Raw genomic sequence first — 17,729 nt, 5'->3', positions numbered from 1 at the left:
TTTGTCGTAGTGAACGTTGTGAGGTTCTTGTGGTCGGTGTAGACCTTGACTGGTTCTACCGTTCCGCTGAGGTAATGTCGCCATTCTTCGCAAGCCTTAATAATGGCCATCAGCTCCTTATCGTGGATCTGGTAGTTAAGTTCTGGTCCATTAAGTTTCTTCGAGAAGAATGCGACAGGGTGCGACTTTCCGTTGTCGTCCCGTTGGCTAAGTTGCCCTCCGATCGCATAATCCGATGCGTCGGTCTCGACCTCAAAAGGTTTAGCAGGATCTGCTACGCGAAGCACTGGTTCGCTAAGGATTCGCTCCTTGATGTCGTGGAAGGCTTGGTCTTCCTTTTCTGTCCATCGGAATGGTTCGTCCTTCTTTGTCAAGTTCGTCAGAGGTGTCGCTAACCTGCCAAATCCGGGGACAAATATTCGGTAGTAGTTGGCTAGTCCTAAGAAAGATCTGACTTCTGTAGCGCTTGTGGGCGTGGGCCACTCTCTGACTGCTGAAATCTTGGAAGGTTCCATCCGGATTTCTCCAGGGGATATCACGTATCCCACAAATGTGACGGATCGTTGGTGGAACTCGCTCTTCTCTGGGTTAACCAGTAGGTTGGCGTCCTGCAGTTTCCGGAGTACTAACTTAACGTACTCTCGGTGCTGCTCATCGTCTTCGGAGTAGATTAGGATATCATCGAAGTATACTACGACAAACTTGTCGAGGTATTCTCGTAGGACGTAGTTAATCATTGCCTGGAAGCTAGCTGGTGCGTTGGTTAAACCAAACGGCATAGCCTGGTACTCGAAATGTCCGTACTTGGTTCGGAACGCGGTTTTCCATTCCTCTCCTTCCTTGATACGGATCAGGTTGTATGCGTTGGGGAGGTCAAGTGCTGTGAAGATCTTGGCGTGTAGCAGCTTGTTTCGCAAATCGCTGATCAAGGGTAAGGGGTACCGGTTTTTGATGGTGATTTCGTTGAGCTTCCGGTAATCGATGCACATACGCCATTTGGGTTTCCCGTCCCTGCTCTTCTTTGGGACGAAGAGTATGGGGAATCCTGCTGGCGACGTGGATGGTCGTATGACTCCTTTCTCGAGATTTTCCGTGATGTACTCCTTTAGGGCTTATTCGTGCTCCTGATTAAGTTTATATATAGGCATAAATGGGGGTTCCTTCCCATCCTTGAGGGGTATCTCATGATCCCACCGTGTGTGAGGCGGTAAGCCTGTCTCTAGTTTCCCACTAAAGAGAGCTTCGAATTACCGGTACTCTTCTGGTACAGTCGTCGTAACATTCGGCTTAAGCTCCTTAGCAATGACATATGCCCTAAGGACCTTAGGTTTGCTGGGGGGTTGTTTCCTAGACCGCTGCCCATCGACTAAACCTCTTCCTGGTGTATCCCACTAAAGTTAGCCTGTTCTCCAGTTGACTCTGGGATTGCTCACCCGCAACCAGGGTATCCCCAAAATTATGTCGTATCCTGCGACGTCCGTAATGTCACACGTGATTCGTTCATAACGTCCTCCGATATTAACTAAAAGGTTCGCGACTTCCCTTCGTACGTCCCCATCATCGTACGTCATAAGTCCTCCATCGACGGTCCTGAGTTGGTATGGGGCGTCCTTTTCCTGCCATTCCAAGGCTAGGCTGTTGACGATTCGTGGTGAAATGTAATTACCTTGCGCTCCGCTATCCAGCAGCGCTCGGATAGTAACTCCTTTGATTTCGACCATCAGTACGATGTGGTCGTGGATGTCTTAGTCATCCGTTATTAAGCACAGGGATCTATCGTGTCCCGTCGGGTGTCGTCCCTCTACAACCGGCGGAAGTCGTTTCCCGACCGTTATAGTAGGTTTCGTTCGTCGGTCATTCGTCGGTGGCGACGGATCTGTGCGTACGGTATCTCGTGGTCGTACGGTGGTAGCGGTGTCTGGGATCCTGTTATCATGGCAGGTCCCCTAACCTGGAAGTCTTGGGTATCCTGGAAGCATCGTGCGCTTTCCTTAAGCGTTCGGTAGGCTCGTGACTTTTCCCAAGCGTGCTGTAGGCACTCGTCGTTGGTGCAGTCCCTCCAGTCCTGTCTCTCTAGGTGGCATTCTCGGGGCCACTGTGGAGTCCTTTCGACTAGTAGGTAGGCTCGTCGGGGGTCAGGTATGGTTGTCTTGACCTTCCCGATGAGGTGGTCGAGGTGTGGTTGCCTGATTGGGTGCTTGCCAATCCTTCGAGGGAACCATCCCTCTTCGAGCTTTTCTGCCAAGTGCTCGGTGCAACCATCGTGGATGCAGCCGATCCAAGCGAGTAGGAAGTGGTTGTCGTGTGTTGGCGAGATTCTGGGATCGTCGCCGACAGCGTAGTTTCCTTTTACTCCTTGTTCAAGTCCGTGCATGATGAGTACTTGCCGCAGCTTTCGTGATTCAGGAAGTGCAACTCCTGGGATCGCCAGCCATCCGTCGATGTCTAGGTCTCGGGGTTTTGCTACTTCTACGGCGAGTTCGGGTGCAGGCAGTCCAATGAGCCGTCTAGGATCCTCTAGTCGGCGCTCGGCGCGGACTAGGTTGTTTCTCGGGTCTTCATCTTCGCTGCTGCCCTCGCTGCTTTCGTCATCATGGAGGGTTTGTCGTTGTACCATCGCGAGGGTGCGTGTAGTACCTTGCCGTCTAGGGGCTTTAGGGAACCATCCCGTTCCTTCCTTGTCTGCCAAGTGGTCGTGGCAACCATCGTCGTAACAGGCTGTCCAGGATAGGCTGCTGTGGGGCACGTCTATCGTGCTGTTGGCGCTGCTTCCCTTAATAGCTATAGGGGTTGGTCGACCACTGGTAGCATTAACTTATCGTCCATCCGGGACTCTTCGGAAGTCCTTCTTTGGGGATCGACAGTTTCGGGCGAAATGTCCCTGTTTCTGACAGTTATAGCAGGTGACGCCCTGTTTCTTGTCGTGTTTGTCGTGTCTGGTGGCATCGAGGTCCATGGGTCCACTGTGATAGCCATGCGCTGTGCTGCTCTTCGGTGGCATGCTGTGGTGGTGACGCGGTCGTCCTGTGTTGGCTGGGACTCGACTGGTCCACCGTTGTTGTCCGCCCTGCTTTTCGCGGCGTCGTTCGTATATGCGAGTGTCGATCTTGATGGTGAGCTCCATATACGAAAGGAAATTGTCAGGGGTATCAAGCCGGCTGAGTTCGTCCTTAACGTCTTCTTTCAACCCCCGGTAGTACATCATGATCTTCGTGGCTTCGGTGCAGTCTAGTCGAGCCATGATGCGTCGGAACTCGGCGGTGTAGGAGGCGGCTGACCCCTTCTGTTTGAGAGTTTCCAATTCTCTTTCTACCTGTCGCTTCTCGTCGAGGTCCTGGAAGAGTGACTTGAGAGCTTGTTCGAAGCCATCGTAGCTTTCGAAAATTCGTTGTGCCTCTGCGCGGCATAGCTCAACTTGCCAGTCATTTTCCACTAGTTCGTCCAGGTAGGGTTCAAACCAGGCGAGTGCTTTGCCTTTGAGGAACGAGGCGGCGTGGACAACTCGCTGAGTGGCGTCCTGGAACGTTCCTTCATAGAACCGTTGGTAGGCTTTGACCTGGACAAGAAATCCGCGGAGATTTCCACTTGTCCCGTCGAAGGCTGCTGGGGTGCTAATCTTCATGCCTCCCTTGGGAGCAACAGGGGTCTGGATGATGTTGGCGGCAGTACGGAGGAGGCGTATTTCCTCACGTAGCTCGTCGATGTCTGGTGTCTGTCCTGGGGTGTCCTTGGCTAGGAGTTCGTTGCGTTCCTTTTCGAGCTTAACGTAGTGGTGCTGGTAGTTGGCGCTCTCCTGCTCAAGTTCCTTGATTCGTTTGGCCAACGCCTGTCGGGTAGGGCCATCGTCGCTGTCGTCGCTGTCTACCTCCATCGCGGGGTCTCGATGAGAGGTGCTTGCGGTAGCAACAGGGGCCTTCCCGTGGCGAAGGGTATTACTGGGTCCAGGTGCAGACATGGTTCCTGTAGGTGCTATTGCTCAAGGGTCCAGGTAGTGACTCGCAAGAACAAGAGTGATCAAAATGTAACGAACGCTATCTGGGTTCCAAAGGAAACCTAGTAAGACGTACTGGGGTTTTATGTTTAGCAATACGAGAGAGTATCTGAACGTGCGATAGAAGTCCACTTCTATCGATACAATGTGCAATAGCCGTAGGAACAAAGATGACTGAGGTGCGTAGACTTGAGGGTATTCACAATAGGGTCGTTAAGGCTGTTTGCCTCACCAATGGGTTAGATTGATGCTTAGATTGATCACTGAAGTAGAGAGTGTCTATATGAAATACATGGGGAATGTCCATCGTTATATATCCAACTTCTCCTTCACTAATCTCCCTAGATCTCGGGGATCTCGCAGCTCTCGCGAGATCCTGTCGAGCTGACTCTCTGGCTCTTGTCGCGATCCCGAGAGTCGTTGCGCGTATCTTATCTCCACGTGACCAGTGTTATCCTGCTGTGGCTTGTCCTTCCCTGGCTGTTTAGTTCGTGCTGTCCAACTCGTACTGTCCAGTTCGTGCTGTCCAATTCGTGCTGTCCAATTCGTGGTGTTGGTCATCGTCGTAGTTGGCCTTGCTGACCAGTGGGGTCGTGATGACTGGTGGGGTTTCGCTGACTGGTGGGGCTTCGGATTACGCTGGGTCTTTGTGCAGAGGTTTCGGGGTATCGTAGGGCCGTGCCGTAGGGTGGGTTCTGGGCCGCATGGCTGGGCCAGGTCGTAACATAAACGCCGTTTAACCCCTAATAAATAACTAAACACTCTACTTATATTAAAAAGAGGGTGTTTACTTATTAAAAAAGCTCTCCGACGCCGATTTTAAATACGGTAGACTAAATAGCGAAAAATATAACTAAAATAGCTTATAAAATAACCCTTATACGTAATAAAATATATATATTAAAAGAGGCTAATTTAACACTTTCTAAGCGCCGGAGAACTAAAAAGTCGCGAGTCTAGCTTAAAAAAGCCCTTACTATTAAAAAATCTCAGTAGCTATAAAACGAAAAGGTAAAAAAAAGCGTTTAGCGCCTAATAAAAATAAAAATAAGGGTTCGTTAAAACGAAAAGCGACCGGTGAAAAGCGTTATAATATTTACGGCGAAACAGGTTATAATACGCGAACATATAAAAAGAATATAAAATTAAACGAGGAATTAAATAACGAGTAATTTTAATTAATTTTAAACGTTGTGGTTAAATTAATTTATATAAAAAAGTCGAGAAGTAAAAAAGGTGCGTCGCTAAGTAATATACGTCGCGTAGTAGTAAACCACGTTAGTATTAATTTTTCTACTTAATATATCTCGAAACGAGCTATTTTAAAAAAGGGGTAATATTACGGCGCACTTTAAAAATAAGCCTTTAATAACCTTACTAACTAAAATAGGGCAGGGCGTGCGAGAGATAACCCGAGCGCCACTTAGCTTTTCCCCACTTATTTAAATAAAGAAATCGTCCCGGTAAGGCTAGACCTTTTCCTTTTTTCCTTATCTTTTTCGGTTTTTTATAATAAAGTAATATTTTATAACTTTACCTCTCGAATTATTATAATTATAATAAAGTCGTAATATTTATAAAAAAAGCTACGTAATATTACGAGCGGTAATTAAATATTAAAATAAATAAGGCGATATCGGTTTTATTATTATAGTTTTTTAAATAATAGTAATTATATAATAAAAACGTAGCTAATAAGCTATAAAAATAAAGAATTAAAAGTAAAAGTTTTTTTTTAAAAAAAAAGACGCTCTCTAAGCGTTCGTGTATAGCGTTAAGCTAATCGTCTTATTAAAAGCTAAAGGCTTATTTTAATATTTAAAGCCGTAATAAAAATCACTTAATTAAAAATAATATTTAAATATATTATTACTATAATCGCTTAAATTTATATATATACTAATAGTAATATAATAAATCGAATTCTATATATATATACTTAGCCTCGTAGTATACTAACTTATATAATTAACTATTATAAAAAAGTAAACTAGAGTATAAATAAATACACGCTTCGCTAAATAGCAAAGGCTATAAATAAATGCATCGCAGTCGCTTCCTGTAACATTAACATCTTCCTGTACTCTTAGCTCACTGCCCCGACAGAGCCATAGATCGCTTCCCCCACTCTCTGGTTGCTCCATCCTTTCGAATTCAACTCGCGGAGGCGCCTGCAGCCCTCCGGCTCCCAAGAACGCTTCATAGTGAGTCCAACCGAGCTGCCACTGGAAACCCCATCGTCCAGTGGATCATGCTCATCGCCTGTGACCCCTTCACTAGTACTCTCGTCCCCGTTCACATGTGCACGATGATGGCGCCCTTCGAGCCGTTTCCCTTTTCCAGCACGGCCGTGACCAGGCCGATGGTCTGGCAGCTTTCTGGGCTCAGCGCTGTGTGAGCCCGTCCTGGGTCGCTCAGTGGCGACTCGGCGACGCTCTGTCTGAACATCCCTCCCTGCACGGCTCGGATGTGAGCGCCGCTCTTCTGGGCTCCTTGGCCTAGCATCACGGGGTGCAGGAGCCATTCACACTTTCACATCCTTCCGAAGCTGGCGGATGGCATCACCCTGCGTGTCAAGGGCTTCTCTCTGCGAACGCAGTTCCAGCATGATGGCGTTCAGCGGCTGTTCCAACCGCGAAGCCTGGCCAGCACTGAGGGGAAGTGATGCCACTAACGGCTTAGGGTTGCCAAGGATGTCGACACCTCCTCTGCTCGCCGGCCTGCTGAGTGGTGGACTGGATAAGGGGCTGGACAGAGCTGATAGGGCCTCCTGGTCGCCTATCCGGGTGCTGCCTAGACCAGGACTTCCCCTCCACTCTGACCGCTCGTCCAACTCAACTTCCTCATCATATGTTCCTCCATCATCTTCGTAATCTCCATCACCATCTGCATCACCTGCATCACCTGCATCACCTGCATCACCTGCATCACCTGCATCGCCTGCATCATCTCCATAATCGTCATCGTCGCCATTGTCACCATCGTCGCCGTCATCCCCCTCGTCGTCACCGTCAGGCAGTCTGGGGCCCAAGTCCTTTGAACCCAGTCCAGAGTTCAACGTGAGGCCCGGGCCAACCAGGCCATCCTCTCGTCGTGCTTGCGTCGGCTCGCTGGCACTGGAACAAGGTATGATCCTGAAGTCGTGATTGGGATTGTGGACTGGGCGGCAGTCTTCATGGAATACAGCGTTGCGGCAATTCTGACATTCATGCCGTGCTTCCAGAATAGGCTCCCGGCAGAGACTACAGACGACCAGCTCTGACATTCCTGCGGCCCTAGGCGGTGCTGCCACCGACGCCGATAGTGCTGTAACCGCAACCGGCGTTGCTACCAGCCTCGACGGTGTCGCAACCGGCCTCGGTGCTGCAACTGTAAGTGGCCTTGTACCTGTTTCACCACCCACTTCGTCGCCTTGTCTTTGAGGATGGGCTTCTCGATCGAGAAAGGCGAACCATTAACTAAAATACCCGACCCTACTTGTTTAAAGACACGGTCGGGATGCGCGGTCTGAGCGTTCAGAATGCAGCCGTCGCAGATGTACACGTCAGCGCAGGTCTCGCACTGATGCTTGGGGGCCGTCCTGCTGAGCCGCGCCTGGCAGAAACCGCAGATGTTGGTATTGAATTCTCTTCTCTTTCGTTGCCGTCGGGTGCCCGGCCTGTCTTCTAGCCGCCTCTTGCCTGGTTTCTGTGAATGCGGAGAATCAGGGTGGCCGTCGATATCGACGTGCAGCCCCTTATCGAGTTCCCTCTTGCCTGATCGTTGCAAGTGCTGCGCATCGCGATCGTCGTGTACCATCGACTCCTGGTCGATCCACCGCCTATGTGGTCTCTGCAAGTGCCGATGGACATCGATATCGCGCGGTGCTCGAGAGGGACTGCGACTGCGCACGGGTCTTCCGCGGAAGTCCCGAAGGCGGCCGTCGCACGCGGCTCCGGGTGGTGGATCGACGGCGGCGGCGTCGGCAGGCTGCAAGGGGTTGTCTTGGAGTGGGATGACGGCGTCGATGGGGCAGCCGGCTCTATCCGATTCTTCGCATTGCTCGCACTGCGGCGCGCTGCGCCCTTCGCCCGCTGGTCCGCGGCGTACGTGTCCGGTCCGAAGGAGTTTCTCGGCTTGAACGTCACCATCGCTGATGGTAGCTTGTCTCGGTGCTCCGGTGCTTCGATGTCGCAGATGGCAGATGCGGACCGAATACGACAACCAACTAACTTGTGAATCTCTCCTCGACGACCGCGTACATTCTTGACCAGACCAAGGGCCCCTGCGTCGAGACAGTTGTGCTCGGCGCTGAGCCCGTGCTTCCCGTCATAGCCGACGTCGAAGTGAAGCACACCCGCGTCCTCAACGCCTACGGATAGAGCAGGTGTGCCATCGGGTCAGCGGTCGGCAAGGATAATAAGGCGCACAGTCCCATCACCACTGGCTTTCGCTTTAACGGGTACGCAGCCTAGGTCGTCGACCCGTCTCGTGCCCGTCGGTACACCGGGCGAGCACCTGATCCGAGGTCCGCTCCTGACTCGTAGTTACCTGCATGGTACCTAGAGGACGGCCACATCGCTTTTCTCAAACTCGGCGTCCCTCCGTCGACTGAGTCTCTTACCCGAAGGCGGCAATCACATATATTGCACGGGCGACCTACACGGACCATCTGGTAACGCAAAGGCCCTGCGGCTCGTTAGTCTGCTTGTGAGATTCCGATTATCAAATCAAAGTCCGCCTGGGGCCGGCGCGGTGAGTCGGGTGAGACCCAGACTTGCATCGTACAAGTTAACCCGAGTTTTCTTATGCTTGTTAGCTTCATCAGGCCAATGGATTCGAATCCATCCACCAATCCCGTGCTCGTAGCTGCTATTGCGTTCCGCGAACCAGAGATGGCTTTGGCGAAGGGAGTTCAAGATGAGCCCAAAAGGACATCAACAGTGACATAAGCCCCCACGGGCCATCTTACTGATCTCTTATGCCAACTGCGAGCAAATTTGGTCAAGGACTTACCGCCTTACATGATCCCAAGTTATTTCGTTGCCCTGTGCGACCACTTTCTCGTCTATACCTCTGAGAAACTTTCCCGACATGACCGAGCACTGACAACCATCGAGGAACAACATCAAGAAGGTTTTGCCAAGGGCTTAAGGCGTCCCGCTCATGAGATCGGGCCGGATGGCCACCTCCTTTAACGTGGAGGCAATTCCGTGACGGCTATGCACTTGGTAGCATCATGCCAACAGCATGGCTTGATTATCAACATGCCAGATATGCCGTGAGGGAAGAGCATAGCTCCGTGTCAGCATTATTCCGGAGTGCTGGACCTAACGATAGTCCATCTCAACATCCGAATAGGCCCAAACATAGCCAAAACAAAATCCACTCGTCTGCCCTGACGCATATCAAAAACTGGATGCTAAACCACCACGTCTCGCCCTCCCCGACGTCGGTATGGCTTATTTCTCCCTTGAGGCGACCGGGTCTTTGGTGGATGAGCGCATGACTGACGCGTGCAAGATGCAACTTGCCAGAAGCCGGCACAGTAGGCACGTCATGACCTCACGGTTTGTGACCGAAATGCGGACGTACGTTGCCGAATATGAAGTTGATGAGTGGACAGTCGAGTTCATGGGGCACGAAAGGTTCAAATACACGGTCAACCTTTGGCGGATATCACGTGAGTCACCACCGATGGCACATCTTGAGGGGAGACTGGCCGCCATCGCATCCTCGTGTCTCTCACATGCCATCTGAACGGTACGGGCATGCCCATGTTCCGGGGAATACCCGAAGACATCTGCGAATGAGGGGATCCGAGAAAGATGACTACCTTCTCCGAGTACGTCGACGAGGTCGAGAGGCAACGCACCCCAGAGGAGGCGGGTCCGATTCCCGTTGGCAGCCAAAGCCTCTCGCGGCCGGATGACTATGTCTACACAGCCGGGCGCACTGGAGCCCAAGACAGTCCCTCCAGACCGGTTGCCGAAGGACTCGACATGCGCGAACCTTATAAAGGCTGGTCTTTGCTTACCTTAGCCCGCCAGGCAGGCCACCACGATGTCGCCTTCGCCTAGCTAGTCGAGGGACACTGGGGGCATCTAAGCGTCCGTCGTCGACACTCTTGGTTGACACTCCACCCCAACCTCGTGCGTGTGCCGCTCTCGCCGCACACCACCTATCGCGACCATGTGCACACCCCGCGGCGGCGGCAGCTCGATAGCATGCCGCACGAGACGCATGGATTCGGCCGCATGGCGCGGGACTACGCGCCGGCCAATCCCCACCGGGCATGGCCGGACGCGATGCCGGCGGCAACATCGTGGATCAACCACGTGCCGACGCGGATGGACGGGACGGGCGATACCGCGAAGGTGCGGCGCCAGGCCGAGAAGCGCTGGACTTTCAGCTAGGTGCGCGTGGGTGCGGAACACCCGAGGTGCTCTCGAGTTCTACCTCGTCTACGCGACGGAGCTGCTCCCACACGACGTGGCGCGCTGGCTGTACCATGATTTGCACTACACGGTTGGCCGTATATGGGCGTCGCCTGGCGACTTGGTGAAAGAGCAGTTTTTGAGTGAGCACGAGGGACTGCAACAGGTCCATAGAAGCTTATCGAATTCTTGTCTTGTTTCCTTACAGGGGGTTAAGGGTGAGAATCAATGACAATGCCTGTGCATTGACTCTTTTTTTCTTCTTCTCCTGGCTTTGGTACTCCGTATTAATAGGTCAGGTCAATAATTGTTTCGCACCATTTGGGGGTACTTATCCTTGCTCTTTCAAGTCGCCTTGGAGTGACATCGCTGAATGGCTACTCACTTACTCGGAATATTGATTGTCGAGCTTCACTGTCTCTAGATTAGATGGATAGATTCCACTAGCAATCTTGTCTAAACGACTCGGCATATTACTACCTACTTACTGCCTACCGACAAGCACGCGGTGAACCAACATCTATTGAATACCCCAGCTCGGACCCCAGCTCCGTGGTCCCAAGAGAATATAATAAGACAGATGAAGCACCCATCGTTTCTTATCGACATATAGGCAGACACCTGAAAAGAGATCCCCCGAAAACGGCTCTGCATCGTGCTACATATACAGATAGGCTAACTTGTGCGTTAGATGGCATGGTATATGTTTGTATCAATAGGGATGTGTCCTCTGCTACTGGCCGTAACAATAACGCGGTGGAGCAAACAGACAAACAAAAGGGCAGTGGCGCCTTGGGCTAGGAGCCCCCGTCGGCAGTACATGGCCCAGCCAGAAGGCCGAGGTGTAGTCTACCCTAACCTAGGGATGTGAGAGAGCCGCCGACAGCACCGAAAAAGTGCTATTACCACGTAAGGTGGCGTTGCTGGCCTAGTACTTGAGTATGCCGAGGAAACCCTCCGCCAAACCCCTCATTCTGTAGCTCCTTTGAAGTAAATGATCCATGAAAGATTAAGCTTCGCTGGCTTTGAGAGTGAATGATTTACTTTGGCCGGTAATTTCAAGAGCCTTGGTGGTTGCTGTGACTATAAAAAGGTTGGGTTTCTTGAGAGTAACGCAATGCCTTGTTGCAATTGAACATTTTTCCTTCCCGGATTATTACCTTCGGATTGCGATGAACGACATTTAGGGGGGGCTATGGGAGCAAAGCGGGTCCAGTTGATTTTTTTTTTTTCGGGGCTCCAGAATAGATACTATAACTGGTTGACGATGACACGGAACGAGTTTACACACGCATACATCGCAGTAATCAGTGAAACAGTGAAAACAATGACACTGTCGGTGCCCTACGCAAAAAACTAATTCCCTATAGGTAGACGAATAGCCTACCGGGTAGCGCAAGCAAGCGCAGGAGGCGCGGGTGGTGGTGGTATAGTATAGTTAGGCATTTCGTAAAGACTCTCGTATTCGGTCTACACATTAACTTACGACCTGATCCACCGCTTTACATCGTACCTCGTTAACAAGTTCACCCTTCCAGTCCTCCTGCTTATCCAGCTCCCGTTCGAGCCGATCTAGGCGAATGTCGACAAGCTCGACCGTCTTTTCTACATTATCTTGGCGGCTTCCTAACTCCGCTTGCTTGTCCTCGAAATCTACCTGGCGTTCCTGGAAACTGTCTTGACCCTCCTCCAGGAGATCGAGGCGGCGACCAGCGTCGACGCCGTGCTGCTCGAGCTGTTCTGTTAAAAAGCGGTTCTTCTCTTAGAGATCTCGAACCGTGTCTTCAAGTTACTCTATGCGGGATTCGTATGGAGCGAGGAGGCCGCTGATTCGCGTCTTAACCATAATACCGAGCTCTTGAATTTGTCGCCGAAGATTATCTTAAGTTCCGGAAAGTGACAAGCCTGGAGTAAATGGCGGTGGTGGCCCACTTTTCTTCGAGGGTTTGGAGTCTGTGCCTCTACTGTTCGAACGGGTTCGCTTGCCCGATTCCTCGGCCCGAAATTCAACATGCTGGTAGACTGCCGAGGCGGAATATTTAATTAACTAAGGCGATAATGAATCGTTTGGACTGGTGTATATATACTTTGATGGTAGGCCGGAAGCCGAGCGGATTCGGAATGGTTATGGTTGGGCGGGCGATCGTAGCCTGGCGGACTGTCCGTGGCGATAGTGGAAGCGTACGACGCCGTGTTGGAAATATAGTCATTCTCGCTTTGCCTTACTATTACGTCGCCCTTGCTATTGTATAGACGGGAAGGGTTTGCCCTCTACTCTAGCGCAGTAACCTGGGCAGTATTCCGAGACCCGTGGACGGCATCGTGGAGGACGGCGAATTTTAATTTGGTTAAGGCGTTATGACGTATATATATTAAAAACTTTAAAGCGGTGGCCAGCGCTGCTATAGAACAGTATATATAGAACGATTCAGTATCCGACGATTTCGCCTCGAAGCCTATCGGCGTGATAAGATGACCGGGTTTTTCGAGTCGAAAATGGAGGCGTAGAAAGCGAGGGATGTTGTCGAGCTTCTTCCGCACAGTATTAAGCTCTGGGGTATGGCGAGAATCGTCGCAGGGGATCCGTGTGAGAGATTCGACGTGGTCGGGCAAGATTTGTACGTAGAGGAGGACCCCGTTGGAAATAGGTGCGGTGAAGCGAAATAGAACCGAGGTATTTGGGTTGTAGTTTACGTCTATGGTGATGAGCTGATAGATCGTCTGTTCCGTGTTTTTTTGGGGGATATTTCGTTGGGCGCGATTGGAGAAGACCGCCATTACTTGGGAGGTAAATCGGGCGCTATCGCTTTTGGCTGCTATGATTTCGATCGAGGGCAACGGACCTAAACGCAGGTAGTAGGCGGTTGATAGCGGGATTACTTACCAAAGGCTGCTCTCCCGCCGGCGTCGCCCGGCGACAGTTCAGATGTTCCGCGGGGAACTCGACCTTGGATCTTGCCCCGAATGGGGTATGGATCAGTAGGATGATCGAGTTCGTAAGTGCCGGTTTGCTTGCTGTCGGACTCGCTGCTCGTTTCCTTTCGTCGCGTGCTGGTATCTATACACACACACACACTCTCTCTCTCTTTTTCGATCGTTCTTAAGAATAGACGGATAAGTTCCGCGGGTTGCCCGATCCTGAGCCTGCCCCGAATGGGGTATGGGTTAGTAGAATGACCGGGGCCGCAGGTGACGGGCCGTCTACGTTTGGGACGCGGGAGAGAGGCGAGCGGTGTAGAGCAGGGCGACGCGACGGTAATGTGGTTTGGTGCTGATGCGAAAACGTGTCGAGTGAGTTGTTAAGTGGATGTTGTAGAATGGAAGGGCTTGGATTGTCTGTCTGCCTGGGGCTGGGGAACTTGGTGGATGGTGGTATGTGCATGCAATCACGTAGTGACAATCGGAGCGCTGACCAGCCTCAATCTGTGAGTCCCGAGTCCTTGGTCCACTAATATTTATCTACCCGCGCTTGCATTAGATGCTGCCGATGCAGACTAGGTTAGGTTGATATGTTTGATGTTGAAGAGATGGGGTGGTAGAAGTCCAAGTAAGAAGATGAGAGCAGCCAGCGTTTGCAAATCTACCAAGCCAAAGCAATTCACGGGGCCAACATCGCGAACATGTTCTGGCGAGTAACGCAAAAAGTGCCATGTTAGTGAGACGTGAAGTCGGTTTTCTTGTACAAGTTTAGGGGAACTTAGTGGCCTTTAGCTGCTCGCGTCTAGGGGCGCACTGCAAAGTTGTCCCGGAATGCAGCTGGCACAAGTGGGGCGCCACGATTATTAACGGCGCCGCCTCCCGGTACGGCTAACAACCCGAAAAAATTATATTGCGCGAAACCGGAACGGGTGAACGTTTATATATAGCTCTCAGAATGTTGGGAATATAATTAAAAACGCCATTACTTAACAACTGCGCGAGGTATAGGTCGTCAAAGTTTTCAGTTTCACCTCGAAGGCCCGGAACCTCGTCTGTCTCCGCGAAGCACATCCAACCAAACCACTTACGTTCCGCTCGAAAATACATACGAGTACTGTAAAGAGCCATAAGAGAGCTCCCGAGCCCTCCACCTCGATATTTCTTTCGATTTGCTGAAGTTGTGGTAGGCACAAGACCACCGTGCGATCCTTAATATACAACTAGCACGTTTTACTAAACGGGTTAGATATAAATATGGATAGAATCGTAATCGCGAGCACTACTCGATATTTACCTTTCACCGCATCACATATGTGGCAACTGTGTTGTTAGGAAATAATATTAGTGCCAGTAAAATGACCAAGGCGAAACATTTTCAGGTGCTAGCGCGGTTCCTAACTAACAGTGGCGAGTGGTCTACTGGGAGGCCCTTAGCACTAAGGTTAGCTTCTAAGTTTCGATCACACGCGCCGCTGGTTTTAACTTCTCTATACGTGATGCATGCTCAGCAATGGGCCATGTACTGCACTTATCTAACCTAAGCAGGGACAATACAGTGGTTCATGTACCCAAGCCGACCTGTTCGCCGTCTTTGCGGCCTTCCTGGTCTACTTATATGCCAAACGCATTACCGTTCGGGACTGAGTTATATCGAAAAGCAGGACCAGCAGGATACCAACATAAAAATGTTCTGGTACGGACGCTTTTTATGGAATGCCATATTGTGACAGGAGCAGAGGGAACGGGGCGCTTACGTACCGGTTCCGGCTCTGTTCCGCCGCCCTATATATATAGAGACCTAGGCCCCCCAGAAATATAGAAGGACAAGCGTTAGCTTTGTCCTTTCACCACCCCTTACCTATCGTTACCACCTAGATTCGTGCACCTTTCACACATATCGCCGAATATTACAGTTACCAACATAAGACCTAAAAGAAGCATGAAGGCATTGTCGCAGGACGATATACGTTTCTTGTCACATCTATCACGGTCTTCCTAGTGCTATTAAGTGCGTATAATTATTATGAGAGAATTGCCGGCGTTCAGCGCAAGCGGATCTGTATCATTTTCCCTTAAGCGAATGGCGTTAGTCATGTCTCTTGGACCCCAGTGCATTGCACCCCGAGGGTAGGTAAAACATGCCACTTATGTGTCGCGATAATACCACTCTCTTCATATCGGCTGCTCGGTTTCGATAAACTAGTTTAGGTGCGATTAGAGAACTACAACCGCTGCTTTTTCCACTGCTACGCAACGGCGCTTGAACGCCGGTCTAACTTAGCAACAATGCGTACAATATCCCACCCTTTTGCTTTCAACCTCCTAAGTCGCTCCCTGTCTTTCGCAAGCCACATCCGTTTACTATTACCCGTGGCCATTTTTGGCGGCCCTTAGAAACCATCTCGTCCTCGCCACTGTCCTCAGTCTCTCCATTCATATCTTCCAAGTCGTCCACATCGTCATCCAGGTCGTCCTCATCAAGGCGGCGCCTCTTCTGGCCCTCGTGGACTTGGTCCCGCCAAGCCTTGCGATGCCGGTCCTTGGCTCGCGAAGCACGCCTCCCCTTGGACGACGAAGGCTTGGCGGTGTCCGCCACCTGCTGCTTCAACCCGTTCACATATACGTCCGCAGCGCCAGAGGTCGTTTTGGCTAAGTGTCCGAACTGGAACAGCCCCTCGGGGGTAAGCTTCAAGGTCACCTGGACGAGCCGATCTTCTTCGGCTAACCCCGGCGTAGCGTTTCCTTAGTTCGGTAGGCAGTCGAGCCAGGCTGTATAACCCGTCCATCACTAACGTCCCCCGCTCCTTAGCTCCCGTCGCTCTGGCTATATTCCTCGTCACTGGGCTTCGGCAACTTAGTCGCTACTCCGATCCATGTCAATACTGTCAGACAGGTATTCCACAGCATCGTCGTCGTCCAGTCCAGCCTCTCCACCATCACCTGGAACATCGCCGCCGGCTCGCTCCGCACCATCGCCCTACTCCTACATATCGGCACACCGACGTAGAAACGTGTGGCTGGGCGAATGCAAGACCCGGCACTCATCATCATCGAAGCGAAGGGTTTCGGGGCAATCCTGGCACTCATGCCAGACCGCGCCGAGTCTCCACTCACATATGTGGCAACGATCGGGACCAAGAGACGAGAAAGGGTTGTAGTCCCTGAACACAAGCCCGTCGTGCCTGACTCGTCCATCTACATCCTGCCCGCTCTCCATGTCTGCACCCCGCTCTTCTATGTCTGCATCCCGCTCGTCCATCTCATCGGAGACACCCCCGGCAATCGATCGATCGTCTCTTGTGGACTCAGGGCCGAGGTTCACGGGGCTCGACGGCCGGTCGTCTCGGGCATGAGGCGCGAGTTAGCGTTGGGGTGTTTGCGGCAGACCCCGTGGCCGTTGTCGCGGTGTTTTCCGCGGCACTCTTCCACTGGGATCTTCTCTCCTGCACGCACATTCGCGTACAATTTCGGTGTAAATGAGCGAAACTTAGAGTGTATAAATATATATTATTATTTATTACTAAAATTCAGGGCGCTTTGCCGTTAGGTCCTCGAGCAGCGAGCCAATTTTTGTCGGGGCACTCTGGTAGTAGAACCCAACCACCAACGACACCCCGCCCCCACCAACCCCGCGTTAAGGTCCGGCCCCGACCAATCCACAACACCAATTACATACTTCACGTAATTGAAGTCTTGATGATGATGATGATGAGAGTCAATTTATCGTCTGATCCGAGGCCTGGGCCTCATGCGGACGTTGGGGCTATGCTAGCCGCTATAGTACACTGGTACGGCGCTCCAGTGGGCCTGTCTCGGCACCCACCGCGGTATCCGTCCCCCTAAGCTCCAGCACCCTTCTGCCGGCTCCCACCGCCCTGAAATTGCCGCACAGGCCTTTGCACGCGCCGCCGCGTCTCTCACCACACCTGCTATCTACTACTACGTATCTATCTACCTACGGGCAGGGAAGGTGTGGTAAGGGACTTGGTAACGGTGCAGGGTAACTGCGGAAGCAGTTCCAGGGTAAGTGGTGACCGGTGTGGTGGTGTTTTCGCTTTTGGTAACGGGTCGTGTTGGGTGCCTTTCTAGGGCTACTGTTGTTTGGTGACAGCGACTGGAGCTGGCTGGATGGGTGGTGTTCCGGCACCAGACGCACTAAAAGAGGTGCGTGGGTGCCGGAAAAGGTGCTATAGCACCGAGGGTGGCTCTGATGATGCGCTGGTATGCAAAAATCCACCGGTACGCTGCCGGTGGTGGCTGGATGGCGCTCCCCCGACGTTTCCTTCCCGACCACGAAGCTATTCCAGCCCCGAGAGACGCCTGCCGTTGCCGACAGCCCCCTCGACGCCGAAACGCTCCCCGATCGATCCGGACGAACATATATTATTACATAGTAGCTACCG

The 17,729-nt window shown here is 51.7% G+C and overlaps 6 protein-coding genes across 6 annotated transcripts; 3 read left to right on the top strand and 3 right to left on the bottom strand.

The window, feature by feature from the left end:
- Positions 1-6,286: 6,286 nt before the first annotated feature.
- Positions 6,287-6,496, bottom strand: PG986_010327 (uncharacterized protein; the record flags this gene model as incomplete). The annotated part of the gene is made up of 1 exon (XM_066846549.1): positions 6,287-6,496. One exon carries the CDS (start codon positions 6,494-6,496, stop codon positions 6,287-6,289), a length of 210 nt encoding a protein of 69 aa, XP_066696040.1.
- Positions 6,497-6,515: 19 nt separating this feature from the next.
- Positions 6,516-7,256, bottom strand: PG986_010326 (uncharacterized protein; the record flags this gene model as incomplete). The annotated part of the gene is made up of 1 exon (XM_066846548.1): positions 6,516-7,256. The coding sequence occupies one exon, from the start codon at positions 7,254-7,256 to the stop codon at positions 6,516-6,518; it is 741 nt and encodes a 246-aa protein (XP_066696039.1).
- Positions 7,257-7,834: 578 nt separating this feature from the next.
- PG986_010325 (uncharacterized protein) lies at positions 7,835-8,209 on the top strand (the record flags this gene model as incomplete). Its single annotated transcript, XM_066846547.1, has 1 exon — positions 7,835-8,209. The coding sequence occupies one exon, from the start codon at positions 7,835-7,837 to the stop codon at positions 8,207-8,209; it is 375 nt and encodes a 124-aa protein (XP_066696038.1).
- A 1,589-nt stretch (positions 8,210-9,798) lies between these two features.
- PG986_010324 (uncharacterized protein) lies at positions 9,799-10,050 on the top strand (the record flags this gene model as incomplete). Its single annotated transcript, XM_066846546.1, has 1 exon — positions 9,799-10,050. The coding sequence occupies one exon, from the start codon at positions 9,799-9,801 to the stop codon at positions 10,048-10,050; it is 252 nt and encodes an 83-aa protein (XP_066696037.1).
- Positions 10,051-10,197: 147 nt separating this feature from the next.
- On the top strand, positions 10,198-10,386 carry PG986_010323 (uncharacterized protein; the record flags this gene model as incomplete). The annotated part of the gene is made up of 1 exon (XM_066846545.1): positions 10,198-10,386. One exon carries the CDS (start codon positions 10,198-10,200, stop codon positions 10,384-10,386), a length of 189 nt encoding a protein of 62 aa, XP_066696036.1.
- A 1,404-nt stretch (positions 10,387-11,790) lies between these two features.
- Positions 11,791-16,585, bottom strand: PG986_010322 (uncharacterized protein; the record flags this gene model as incomplete). Its single annotated transcript, XM_066846544.1, has 9 exons — positions 16,441-16,585; positions 15,695-16,068; positions 15,294-15,321; positions 14,415-14,534; positions 13,292-13,465; positions 12,848-13,250; positions 12,495-12,565; positions 11,921-12,147; positions 11,791-11,877 (listed from the first exon to the last, which is right to left on the bottom strand). Exons 2-9 carry the CDS (start codon positions 15,761-15,763, stop codon positions 11,791-11,793), a joined length of 1,179 nt encoding a protein of 392 aa, XP_066696035.1. The 5' UTR covers positions 15,764-16,068; positions 16,441-16,585.
- Positions 16,586-17,729: the final 1,144 nt, after the last annotated feature.

Source organism: Apiospora aurea (assembly GCF_038362705.1).
Source record: "Apiospora aurea strain CBS 24483 chromosome Unknown utg000007l_segment0_segment0, whole genome shotgun sequence".
NCBI lineage: Eukaryota > Fungi > Ascomycota > Sordariomycetes > Amphisphaeriales > Apiosporaceae > Apiospora > Apiospora aurea.
The sequence above is the reverse complement of the archived record's forward strand: the minus strand, read 5'-3'. Positions and strand labels throughout refer to the sequence as shown.